The sequence below is a fragment of the Anabrus simplex genome, chromosome 2 (assembly GCF_040414725.1).
Source record: "Anabrus simplex isolate iqAnaSimp1 chromosome 2, ASM4041472v1, whole genome shotgun sequence".
NCBI classification, from domain to species: domain Eukaryota; kingdom Metazoa; phylum Arthropoda; class Insecta; order Orthoptera; family Tettigoniidae; genus Anabrus; species Anabrus simplex.
This window is the reverse complement of record NC_090266.1, coordinates 512,399,583-512,413,684: the sequence shown is the minus strand read 5'-3', so window position 1 is coordinate 512,413,684 and position 14,102 is coordinate 512,399,583. Positions and strand designations below refer to the sequence as shown.

Sequence of the window (14,102 nt, the reverse complement as noted above, 5' to 3'; positions counted from 1 at the left end):
AGCTGTATTGTGTATTATGAACTGTTGAAGCCCGGCGAAACCGTTAATGCGCAACGCTATCGTCAACAAATAATTAATTTAAATCACGCATTGGTAGAAAGACGACCGGAATGGGCCAGGAGGCATGGCAAAGTGAAATGGCGTATGGCTTTTAATGCCGGGAGATCCCAGGACGGGTTCGGCTCGCCAGGTGCAGGTCTTTTGATTTGACACCCATTGGAGACCTGCGCGACATGGTAAAGTGATTTTGTTACACGACAATGCGCCGTCTCACACAGCAAATCTAGTGAAAGACGCCTTGAAATTGCTTGGATGGGACGTCCTTCCGCACCCGTCGTACTGCCCCGACCTGGCGTCTCACCTTTTCGCATTAATGGGGCACGCGCTCGCAGAGCAGAACTTCAGCAATTTCTAGGAAGTTGGAAAACGGCTCGACGAATGGTTTGCCACAAAAGACAAGCAGTTTTTCAGGCATGGTATTCATAACTTATCTGGAAGATGGGAGAAGTGTGTAGAAGCCGATGGCCAATAATTTGAATAAACAAAAGATGGATTTCCTTGAAAAATTATCTGTTTTCTTTACTACAAAACCGGCAAAAACTTATGCATAGGCTACACCTGGTATTTCATTAGATAGGCCTATCATTTCATCTGTCAAAATATCTGAACATCCAGGAATAAAATTTATCGTTCATATTCCAGTATTTATTAGAAGGATATCGATGCTATTTGGAAATCTATATATATAAAGTAGCTTGTCCTGACTGACTGACTGACTGACTGACTGATTCATCATCGCCGAGCCAAAACTACTGGACATAAAGAAATGAAATTTTAAGGATATATTCATATTAAGATGTAGGTGCTCGCTAAGAGAGGATTTTTGGATATTCCGTCGCTAAGGGGGTGAAAAGGGGGGTGAAATTTTAAAATGAGTGTGCCTATATCTCAAAACTTTAAAAGTTTCCAGATGTGAAAATTGGTATTTAGAATCTTCTTTAAAAATAAGGAAACACGTATTTTTTTGTTTTCAGAAAATCCCAATAGGAGTGGTGAAAAAGGGTGAAAAGGGGGTTTAATGCCTTTAATCAGGATACCGGTACTTATATCTCAGAAACTGAAGATACTACAGACCTCAAAATTGGTACTTTTGATCTCTTTCAAAAATAAAGAAACACATATTTTTTTGTTTTTGGAAAATCCAATTAATGCGAGGGTGAAAAGGGGGGTGAATTTTTAAAATGAGTGCATCTATATCTCAACAGTTTTAAAGTTTAGAGATGTAATAATTGGCATTTAGAATCTTCATTAATGATAAAGGAACACGTAATCTTTGTTTTAGGAAAATCCCAATAAGAGGGGAGAAAAGGGGTGAAAAAGGGGTAGAATGCCTTTAAAGAGAATACTTATATCTTAGAAACTGAAGATATTACAGACCTGAAAATTGGTGTTTGGGATCTCCTTTAAAAATAAAGAAACGCGTATTTTTTGTTTTTAGAAAATCCAATTAATGGTTGGGGGGGGGGGGTAAAAGGGAGATGATTTTTTAATATGAGTGTATCTATACCTCAAAACTTTTAAAGTTTATATATGTAAACATTGGTATTTAGAATGTCCTTTAAAAAAAAGAAACACTTTTTTTTGTTTTTGGAAAATCCAATTAATCGGAGGGGGAAATGGGGTGAATTTTTAAAATGAGTGAATCTATATCTCCAAACTTTTTAAGTTTGCAGATGTAAAAATTGGTATTTAGAATCTTCATTAAAAGTAAAGAAACACGTACTTTTTTGTTTTCGGAAAATCGCAATAGGAGGAGTGAAAAGGGGGTGAAAAAGAGGTTGAATGCCTTTAATGAGGCTACTTATATCTCAGAAACTGAAGATATTACAGACCTGAAAATTGGTGTTTGGGATCGCCTTTAAAAGTAAACAAACACGTACTTTTTTGTTTCTGGAAAATCCAATTAAGAGGGGGTGAAAAGGGGGTAATATTTTAAAATTAGTGTATCCGTATCTCAAAACTTTTAAAGGTTATAGATGTGAAAATTGGTATTTAGAATCTCCTTTAAAAATAAAGAAACACGTATATTTTGTTTACGGAAAATCCTAATAGGAATGGTGGAAAAGGTTGAAAAAGTGGTCGAATGCCTTTCATGAGTCTACTTATATTTCAAAACCTGAAGATATTACAGACCTGAAAATTGGTGTTTGGGATCTCTTTTAAAAATAAAGAAACACGTATTTTTTGTTTTTGGAAAATCCAATTAATGGGGGGTGAAAAGGGGGTGATTTTTAAAAATGAGAGTGTCTATATCTTAAAACTTTAAAATTTACAGATGTAAAATTGGTACTTGGAATCTCCTCTAAAAATAAAGGAACACGTATTTTTTTGTTTCCTTAAATCCCAATAGGAGGGGTTTAAAAGGGTGAAAAATGGGTTGAATGCCTTTAATGAGGATACATATATCTCCGAAACGAAAGATATTACAGAACTGAAAATTTGTATATGGGATCTCCTTTAAAAATAAAGAAACACGTATTTTTAGTTTTTGGAAAATCCAATTAATGGCGGTTAAACAGGAGTGACAAAATGGGGTGAAAAACTATATCTCCAGAATATCTTGGAAACGTAAAATGTTACAGTCGTAAAAAGTGGGTGTTTGGAATCTCATGTAAATGTAAAGAAACATAGGTGATTTGTTTTTGGAAACTCCTTTTAAGGGGAACTCAAAAGGGGTGAAATTTTAAAATGAGAATTTTTACAGTATGTCTAAAAAAACGTAACATGTTACATAAGTGAAAAATGGATATTTTATCTCTATTAAACATAAAGAAACGTGTATTTTTAGTTTTCGGAAATACCACTTGGCTGGAGGGGGGGGGGTGTAAATGTTTCTAAAAATGGTGTTGAATTCTTTTAATTAGGCTACTGATATCTCAAAAATGAAGATGTTACAGACGTGAAATTTGATATTTAGAATCTGCTTTAAAAGTAAACAAACACGTACTGTCGGAAAATCCAATGAAGTTGGGGGGTGAAAGAATTGAAAAATTAATTGACTTAATTGTATGAGAATACATACATCTAATAAAAACTAAAGTTGTTACAGACGTGATAATTCGTATTTGGATCGTCTTTAAAAACAAAGAATAACGCGTTTTTTGGGGGAAACCATCTTGGAGGGCGGGAGTGTAAAGGAGTTGAATTCCTTTCGTGAGGACACATAAATCAAAAACTGAAGAATTTTGAGTCGTGATAATTGGTATTTAGAAGATCCTTTACTGTTAAAGAAACAAGTATTTTTGCGGGAAAATTCACTTGGGGGGTGGGAGTAGTGTGAAATGAAGTGCAAAAAGTAAATTATTTTTATGGGGATACTTATATCTCAGAGCTGAAGGTAATAGACGTGAACATTGGTGTTTGGAATCTCCCTTAAACATAAAGAAACAAGCCTTCTCTTAATTTTTCTTGGGGGGGGGGGTGAGGTGGCGGTAAATAAACTTAACGGCGGTGGGGTGTAAAAGGAGGTGAGACCAATTGATTTTACTCTTATTAATGTACTTATAAGGATCCTCCGTTGCTCAGGCGGCAGCGTGCCGGCCTCTCACAGCTGGGTTCCGTGGTTCAAATCCCGGTCACTCCATGTGTCATTCGTGCTGGACAAAACGGAGGCGGGACAGGTTTTTCTCCGCATACTCCGGTTTTCCCTGTCATCAGCCATTCCAGCAACACATAATAATAATAATAATAATAATAATAATGTTCCGGACCGTCGTCAAATGTGCGGACCGCGCTGGAAACGGCTCCTGGACGGGTTCAGTGCCGCAAGGCATCCAATATGACACCACGCCGGATCTCCTGAAGGATTTTATCCATATTAAAAATGATTATAGGAAAAGATGGCACAGATTTACGGACCCAACTGACCGGGAGGAATACCTGAGCCTAACCCGGGAAGTACGAAATCGATTGCTGAAAAGAAAGTTTGAAAAATTGGAGGAAACGTGCCGTAAAATAATAGAAAACGAGTCATATCGGGAATTTTGGTGGATTCTCGCAGAAAACGAGTCAGATCGCGAATTTCGGAGGATTATATATCTAAAACAATAAGCATTCAATTATAAATTTCAGTATAATACCGTAGCGAAGCACGGGTATCTTGCTAGTACATACATACATACATACATACATACATACATACATACATACATACATACATACATACATACATACATACACACACACACATACATACATACATACATACATACATACTATTATTATTACTGCTACCTGGTGCAGCCCTTATAAGGCAGACCCTCCAAAGAAGGAGGGCGGCATCTGCCGCGTATGAGAATTGCGTGTTATTACAGTGGAGGATAGTTTTGTGCGTGGTGTGAGAGTTACAGAAATGTTGGGTATAGTACAAACACCCAGTCTCCAAGTCAGGAGAAATATCCATTTAGGGATAAAATCACCGACACGGCCGCGAATCGCACCCAGTGCCCTCTGAACCGAGGGTGACTACACTGACCATTCAGCCAAGGAGCCGCACATATACACACTAAACTATATGAATGAACAGCCAATTAAGGTGTAATAAGTGACTTTGAGTCCGCCTCCGTAACGTAACGGTTAGTGTTATTAGCTGCCGTCCTCGGGGGCCCGGGTTCGATTCCCGGTACTGCCATAAATGTAAGAATGGCAGAAGGGCTGGTATGTGGTTGAAATGGTACATGCAGCTCACCTCCAATGGGGGTGTGCCTGAAAAGAGCTGCACCACCTCGGAATGAGGACACGAGTTTACGTTAGTGACTTTGTGTCTGACTTCTCACTAAGATGGCCATTCATGTACCGTATGCAAAATTTTCGAAAGAAAATTCACGTCCCAGTGGTTCGAGCTGAAGGTCTCGCGACTTATAACTTGCTGAAAGTCATGTAAATCTCTCAGCTAGGTTTTTATAATAGGTACTTGCAGGAATTCGAAAATCGAATTTTGAACTATGAAGTAGATATCTTCATCTTATTACCACAAATAATAGACTATTAGCTTTATCTTTAAAACTCCAGTGTAGATCCTTGGTCAATTTTGACTCTACTATACTCATCCCCCTCAATGGCCAGGGCCTACCAAGCGAACGCTCTTGAGCCCGAAGATTACGAGGTGTCGTGTGGTCGGTACGACGAATCCTTGCGGTCTATACTCTTGGCTTTCTAGACCGGAGCGCTATCTCACAGTCAATAGCTCCTCAATTATAATCACGTAGGCTGAACGGACCTTGAACCAGCCCTCAGATCCAGGTAGAAGTCCCTGGCCAGGCCGGTAATTGAACTCGGTGCCTCCGAGTAGGAGGCACGCACGCTACCCTTACACCTTGGGGCTGGCTTTGACTCTACTATGGAGGAAGTAAAATGTAGGATGAGAGCTCGAAATGAGGGCATTCTGCCTTGAAATAACAAATGAAGGGAGAAATAGATCTAATCCTACTCTTTCTATTCCAGAAGTTATTTTCCGTTACTTTCCAATTCACTCCTAAGTATAGCCTACAAGCTGTTGCTACAACCATACCATTACCAGCCCCAACTAACAACAAATATACACAAACTGTGAGATACTACGGCCAGAGAAGTAATCAGGTATCCTTCATGTACATGTCTAAAGTCGCAGAAACACCTATAGCAACACCAATAACGACGACGACGGCGACGATAAATTCATCAGTGTCGCTATTAATTATTTTTTCAGTGGCAATTTGATTCAGTTACGTGCTCTGTAATCTATATATATATAAAATAGCTTGTCCTGACTGACTGACTGATTCACCATCGCCGAGCCAAAACTACTAGACATAATGAAATGAAATTTTGGGGATACATTCATATTAAGATGTAGGTGCTCGCTAAGAGAGGATTTTTGGATATTCCGTTGCTAAGGGGGTGAAAAGGGGGGGTGAAATTTTAAAATGAGTGCACCTATAACTCAAAACTTTAAAAGTTTACAAATGTAGAAATTGGTATTTAGAATCTTCTTTGAAAATAAGGAAACACGTATTTTTTTGTTTTCAGAAAATCCCAATAGGAGCGGTGAAAAGGGGTGAAAAATGGGTTGAATGCCTTTAATCAGGATACCGGTACTTATATCTCAGAAACTGAAGAAATTACAGACCTGAAAATTGGTACTTTTGATCTCTTTTAAAAATAAAGGAACACGTATTTTTTTGTTTTTGCAAAAGCCAATTAATGGGAGGGTGAAAAGGGGGTGAATTTTTAAAATGAGTGAATCTATATCTCCAAACTTTTAAAGTTTGCAAATGTAAAAACTGGTATTTAGAATCTTCATTAAAAATAAAGAAACACGAATTTTTTTGTTTTCGGAAAATCGCAATAGGAGGAGTGAAAAGGGGTGGAAAAAGGGTTGAATGCCTTTAATGAGGCTACTTATATCTCAGAAACTGAAGATATTACAGACCTGAAAATCGGTGTTTGGGATCTCCTTTAAAAATAAAGAAACACGTATTTTTTTGTTTCTGGAAAATCCAATTAAGGGAGGGGGGAAAAGGGGGTAATATTTTAAAATGAGTGTATCTATATCTCAAAACTTTTAAAGGTTATAGATGTGAAAATTGGTATTTAGAATCTCCTTTAAAAATAAAGAAACACGTATATTTTGTTTTCGGAAAATCCTAATAGGAAGTGTGGAAAAGGTTGAAGAAGGGGTCGAATGCCTTTCATGAGTCTACTTATATTTCAGAACCTGAAGATATTACAGACCTGAAAATTGGTGTTTGGGATCTCCTTTAAAAAAGAAACACGTATTTTTTTGTTTTTGGAAAATCCAATTAATTGGGGGGGTGAAAAGGGGGTGATTTTTAAAAATTTGTGTATCTATATCTCAAAACATTTAAAGTTTATAGATGTAAAAATTGGTATTTAGAATCTCCTTTAAAAATAAAGAAACACGTATTCTTTTGTTTTCGGAAAATCCCAATAAGAAGGGTGTAAAAGGGTGAATAATGGGTTGAATGCCTTTAACGAGGCTACTTATATTTCAGAACCTGAAGATATTACAGACCTTAAAATTGGTATTTGTAATCTACTTTAAAAGTAAAGAAACACGTATTTTTTTCGTTTTTGGAAAATCCAAGTATTGGGGGGTGAAAAGGGGGGGGGGGTGAATTTTTTAAAATGAGTGTGTCTACATCTTAAAACTTTAAAATTTACAGATGTAAAAATTGGTAGTTGGAATCTCCTCTAAAAATAAAGGAACACGTATTTTTTTGTTTCCTGTAAATCCCAATAGGAGGGGTGTAAAAGGGTGAAAAATGGGTTGAATGCCTTTAATGAGGATACATATATGTCAGAAACGAAAGATATTACAGAACTGAAAATTTGTATATTGGATCTCCTTTAAAAATAAAGAAACACGTATTTTTTTAGTTTTTGGAAAATCCAATTAATGGCGGTTAAACAGGAGTGACAAATTGGGGTGAATTTTTTGAAAGACTATATCTACAGAATATGTTGGAAACGTAAAATGTTACAGACGTAAAAAGTGGGTGTTTGGAATCTCCTGTAAATGTAAAGAAACATAGGTGATTTGTTTTTGGAAACTCCACTTAAGGGGAACTCAAAAGGGGTGAAATTTTAAAATGAGAATTTTTACAGTATATCTAAAAAAACTTAACATGTTACAGAAGTGAAAAATGGTATTTTTTATCTCTATTAAACATAAAGAAACGTGTATTTTTAGTTTTCGGAAATATCACTTTGGCGGAGGGGGGGGGGGCGGTAAAAGTGACTGAAAATGGTGTTGAATTCTTTTAATTAGGCTACTGATATATCAAAAATGAAGATGTTACAGACGTGAAATTTGATATTTTCAATCTGTTTTAAAGGTAATGAAACACGTATTCTCTTAAAATCCATTGAAGCGGGGGGGGGGGGGATGAAAGAATTGAAAAATTAATTGGCTTAATTGTATGAGAATACATACATCTAATAAAAACTAAAGTTGTTACAGACGTGAAAATTCGTATTTGGATCTCCATTAAGAACAAAGAAAAGCGCATTTTGGTGGGGAAACCATCTTGGAGGGCGGGAGTGTAAAGGAGTCGAATTCCTTCCATGAGGACACATAAATAAAAAACTGAGGAATTTAGAGTCGTGATAATTGGTATTTAGAAGATCCTTTACTATTAAAGAAACAAGTATTTTTGCTGGAAAGTTCACTTAGGTGGGGGGGGGGGGGGGGAGAGTAGTGTGAAATGAAATGAAAAAAGTAAATTACTTTTATGGGGATACTTATACCTCAAAACTAAAGGTAATAGACGTGAACATTGGTGTTTGGAATCTTACTTAAACATAAAGAAACAAGCCTTCTTTTAATTTTTTTTTGGAGGGGGGTGCGGTAAATAAACTTAACGGCGGTGGGGTGTAGAAGGAGGTGAGACCAATTGATTTTACTGTTATTAATGTACTTATAAGGATCCTCCGTTGCTCAGGCGGCAGCGCGCCGGCCTCTCACAGCTGGGTTCCGTGGTTCAAATCCCGGTCACTCCATGTGACATTCGTGCTGGACAAAACGGAGGCGGGACAGGTTTTTCTCCGGATACTCCGGTTTTCCCTGTCATCAACCATTCCAGCTACACATAATAGTAATAATAATAATAATAATAATAATATTAATATTAATAATAATAATAATAATAATGTTCCGGACCGTCGTCAAATGTGCTGACCGCGCTGGAAACGGCTCCTGGACGGCTAATGACTAAGAATGCAGTCCGGCCGCGTGTTCAGTGCCGCCAAGGCACCCAATATGACACCACGCCGTATCTTCTGAAGGATTTTATCCATATTAAAAATGATTATAGGAAAAGATGGCAAAGATTTACGGACCCAACTGACCGGGAGGAATACCTGAGCCTAGCCCGGGAAGTACGAAATCGATTGCTGGAAAGGAAGATTGAAAAATGGGAGGAGACACGCCGTTATCTAATAGAAAACGAGTCAGATCGGGAATTTTGGTGGATTCTCGCCGAAAACGAGTCAGATCACAAATTTCGGCGGATTATATATCTAAAACAATAAGCATTCAATTATAAATTTCAGTATAATACCGTAGCGAAGCACGGGTATCTTGCTAGTCTACATTAAATGGCATATAACATACTATATCTCCCATTATTTCCTCGTGCACTATTTTTCCATTTGGCAGATTGAAAATCCTCTTATAATAAATAAAACCTATGGCGAATTTGGAATTTTCCTTATTCCTCGGTATCTGATGTAGATAATGTGTCCCCTTTTATTTCAGGACACTATGGACGAATTTTGCTAATATGTAAAATCAGAGTTTCATGGTGTCACGTTTTCCATGTTCAGCACAAAGTTTGACTCAGTACAATCAGATCGCCACTTTCCACCATACGTATTTTCTTAACGATTACTTCCTCTTTCATCACTCATATTGATTTCTCTGTGGTGATTGTATCTAATTACATGTCATATGGTATTATCGTTTTAAGTTCTCTCAGTTTTAATTACTGTGTTGATGGGGTGAAAGCTCCTTTTGGGGATCATTGTAAGTATCTAGGTGTTAATATAAGGAGAGATCTTCATTGATGTAATCACATAAATGCGATTGTAAATAAAGGATTCAGATCCCTGCACATGGTTATGAGGGTATTTAGGGGTTGTAGTAAGGATGTAAATGAGTGAGCATGTAAGTCTCTGGTAAGACCTCAACTAGAGTATGGTTCCAGTGTATGGGACCCTCACCAGAATTACTTGATTCATGATCTGGGAAATAATCCAAAGAAAAGCAGCTCTATTTGTTCAGGGTGATTTCCGACAAAAGAGTAGCGTTGCAAAAATGTTGCAAAATTTGGGCTGGGAAGACTTAGGAGAAAGGAGACGAGCTGCTCGACTATGTGATATGTTCCTAGCTGTCAGTGGAGAGATGGCTGGAATGACATTAGTAGACGAATAAGTTTGAGTGGTGTCTTTAAAAGAAGGAAATATCTCAATATGAAGATACATTTGGAATTCAAGAGGACTAACAGGGGTATATATTCGTTTGTAGGAAGGGGAGTTAGGGATTGGAAGAGCTTGCCAAGGGAGATGTTCAATAAATTTCCAAATTCTTTGAAATTATTTAAGAAAAGACTAGGAAAACAACAGATAGGGAATCTGCAACCTGGGCGACTGCCCTAAGTGCAGATCAGTAGTGATTGATTGATGGATGGATTGATTGATTGATTGATTGATTGATTGATTGATTGATTGATTGATTGATTGATTGATTGATTGATTGATTGATTGATTGATTGATTGATTGATTGATTGATTGATTTCATACCCTTCGGAAATGCTAGGCTCTGCCTCAATACTATCCCAGCAACAACCGTTTCTATATTTGGGTGTATTTATACTGGTCATTTGATATCACTTTCTTTTCTAATTCGCACTTTTCTCAATAGTGTGAATTTGCTAACTATACACCTCAAAAGAAGTCTGAAATATTGTGGGATTAGGCATGTTATGTGGCAGGCGTGGCGTATGTAGTCCTATTGTAAGTGGTAAAGAGCACACAAGTAATTCAGTTGCTTGTTTACAACACAACGCATGTCGCTGTCTGCGCCCTGTGTTTAGCCTGGGGTGAACTGTGATAATTTCTTGAGGACAAGCGGGGTCCGTGTATCTGTACAAACTGTACGCAGTCGGCTTCATAGCGCCCTAGAAAGATCATTTCGCGATCGATTGGACGTGTTCCACAAGAGAATTGTCATCGTGTTTACAGGATAAGATGGGTCATCGGACATCTTAATTTGGGGTTTGATGAATGACGTATTGTCATGCTTGGTGAAGAATCAGAGATACTATGTAGGCCGAATACACGATGTTAAAGGGTGTGGAGACGTAGAGGATAGAGGACGTGGTGGAAAGCACATAGCATGTTCAAGAGGTGCATGCATTTGGAGGTGGTGGTGTAATGTTTTGGGCTGGGATTATGCACGGCCGTGCACCTTTGATAAAAATTCGAGGGACTTTACCTGCCCGGCGGCATACAAATTAAATTCTTTGGCCATTTTTACAACCCTTTAGGGACGAATGTGGTGCTGAATTCGTTTTCTCCCACAACAATTCTCACCCTCATCGAGGTGCATCAATGAGGAGCTTAATGGAAGAGATGGGTATCAACCATATGAATTGGCCAGCTATTTCACCGGTCATGAATTGCATTGAACATCCATAGGACATTTCAAAAATGAATGTTATTGATCATCCACAACCTCCACCGACACTCTGAAACCTCATTAGAGTTGTCCAGATGGAGTGGGACCAACTTCCTCAAAATAATGTGAATATACTGTTTGTAAGCATGTAGCGGCTTGTCAGAAACCTGAACATTGCCAGAGGAGGCTACACACGGTACTAAGGCAGAGCGAAGAAGCGACAACCTTCACTTCAAAACCACCACAAATTGTACCCTTTTCATTATTGCTGTTTATTTGCGTTAGATATTGGAAGGAAAACATTTGAGTTTGTAAAAGTTATATTTCCTAGTCATGTGTTTCCATGAAACAATAAATAATATTCTGCAGGTTTATTAATGCATTGCATCCTTGATATTTCAAATTTTGTGTGTGTGTACGCAACTCTAAAATGACCGAGAATTAAGTTTAATTTCTTAGGAACGATGTTTCATTTTTTTAAAGCAGAATTTAGTTACATTTGTATTAATGTGAAGTTAATTTCTTGTTTATTTCTCCGACTGTTCTGAATAACCCAAAGTCAACTACAGACTTCATCCACAACTGCATACGTTGGCCGTCCGATGTTTTTACAGGTGTATGAGAAAATTTGGTACGCTGATCAAAATCGCTGGAAATGAGATTAAAATTAACTTTGTCAAGTAAGCACTACATGTTTAATTAGACGTCGTTTACACGCCGACATCGCACGATATTGGCTTGTATCTGTCTTCCAAAACTCCATCCTTCTCTTCTAAGTTTCGATCTACAAACCATTCTGCAAAGAAGGAAAGTACATTTATATTTAATGATATTAAATCTACATTTGAATCTCTCGACTAGCAAATATGTGACTCCAAACATATGCCGGGATGGTGCCTTTTCCCCATTTAAGTACGAGTACACATCAGAACAGTCATGACCCCCATACAGGTAATTAACTGGACTTAAGGTACTGTAAAAACCATGACCGTTCGCTACGATGTCATAATCCCCTGAACTGAAGCAACAGCAATAACAGATGGCTTAGATTACCGTGAAATGTCCTGAAATTGACTGCTGGAGATAGTCAAACGGTGTTGGTGATTATATGATCGAATTGATTTCTGTACGATTTCCTGGTAAATATGATGGACGTATATCTTGATGCCGTCCGACTCGTTTGCTGAATGGTCAGCTTACTGGCCTTCGGTTCATAGGGTACCGGGTTCGATTCCCGGCCGGGTCGGGGATTTTAACCTTCATTGGTTAATTCCAATGGCCAAGAGACTGGGTGTTTGTGCTGTCCCCAACATCCCTGCAACTCACACACCACACATAACACTATCCTCCACCACAATAACACGCAGTTCCCTACACATGGCAGATGCCGCCCACCCTCATCGGAGGGTCTGCCTTACAAGGGATGCACTCGGCTAGAAATAGCCACACGAAATTATTATTATAATCTTGATGCCAATCATCCCCGTAGTGTAGGGGTAGCTTTTCTACTTCTTACTCGGAGCTCTTAGGTTCGATTCCGGCAAGTCCAAATATTTTAATCCTGAAATGACGTACACTCAGCATCGTGATACCCACTTACCTACTTTAAAAAATAATGCAAATTTACGATCTTGTATTTTACCTCCCCAAAACTGGGACTCATTATTCAAACCAATCACGCTAATGTAGCTCATTGTTTGGATGGCATGTTTCATAACCAAGATAAACAGTGGTTTGTTAAAGAATTTTTAAATATAATATAGGATTTCTTAATTACAGAAAATCAATGAATATTTTTCTATATAGGAAGAGTAGCGGTGTTGCTGACACTACTGCTTGGGATGGAGAGAATACTACCGATGCGCCTGAAACTGATGATGAGGACGATGATGGTGACTCAGAAGGACCACGGGCTGCTGAACTGATGCGTTACAACAGTACAATTCATAAGGAACTTGGTGGTCACCATGTATTTACTTATTATTGGCGCGTACGACACATGGAGTACAAACTAACTGGCTGGGATCCTCGGCGTTCACTGAGAAGTCCCAGCTTTTACGTATCTCAAGGTGGCTACCGAATGTATCTGCGTTTGCATCCACGACAGGTAAGGTTATTGTTTTTCATAAGTTTCCTTTTAAAATGAGTATGAATTAATAAGTTCTAGCACTTACGAATTATTATGACATTAAAACCTGTCTAAACCAGAATTACTAAGAACCAGAATATATATATATACTTCCGTTTGAGAGGGTTTCCTTCTTATGCAAGGTTAACCAATATTTGCTGCTTACTGTGTTTTTATTTCAATTGATGCATACAAAAATAGAATTTGGAGAATTTTCTATGAAATGAATAGATGTTAGGCCTACATTGCATGTGAATACTGTACTACTCTATAGATTTTATTTGAATATCTTCTCTTTTTTATACAAGTTGCTTTACGTCGCACCGACACAGATAGGTCTTCCGGTGACGATGGAATAGGAAAGGGGCTGATGACCTTAGATGTTAGGCCCCTTTAAACAACAAGCATCATCATCAAGCAGGAATAGGAAAGCGCTAAGAATAGGAAGGAATCTGCTGTGGCCTGGTGTAAAATTGGAAACCACCCAAGACCATTTTCAGGGCTGCCGACAGTCGGGTTCGAACCCACTCTCTCCCGAGTGCAAGCTCACATCTACGCGATCCTAACCGCACGGTTACCACGCTCGACCGAAGACATAGAATACACAATGCATGAATGCTAATGATTTTTAAAGAAATAATTCGAATATACCTTAAAACTCTAAAAAGTGTGTGAAATTAAACCTAAACATTTTTTTAAATCTAAGAGGAATTTGCGAATTCAAAGTCTAAACATTT

The 14,102-nt window shown here is 38.0% G+C and overlaps 1 protein-coding gene across 1 annotated transcript in view; it reads left to right on the top strand.

The window, feature by feature from the left end:
- The window catches only part of LOC136862905 (uncharacterized), a 107,537-nt gene that overhangs the window by 70,329 nt on the left and 23,106 nt on the right, over positions 1-14,102 (top strand). The window contains exon 3 of the mRNA XM_067139184.2: positions 13,044-13,344. Within this exon, the coding sequence (XP_066995285.2) occupies positions 13,044-13,344 (301 nt within the window). The remainder of the gene's footprint in view (positions 1-13,043; positions 13,345-14,102) is intronic.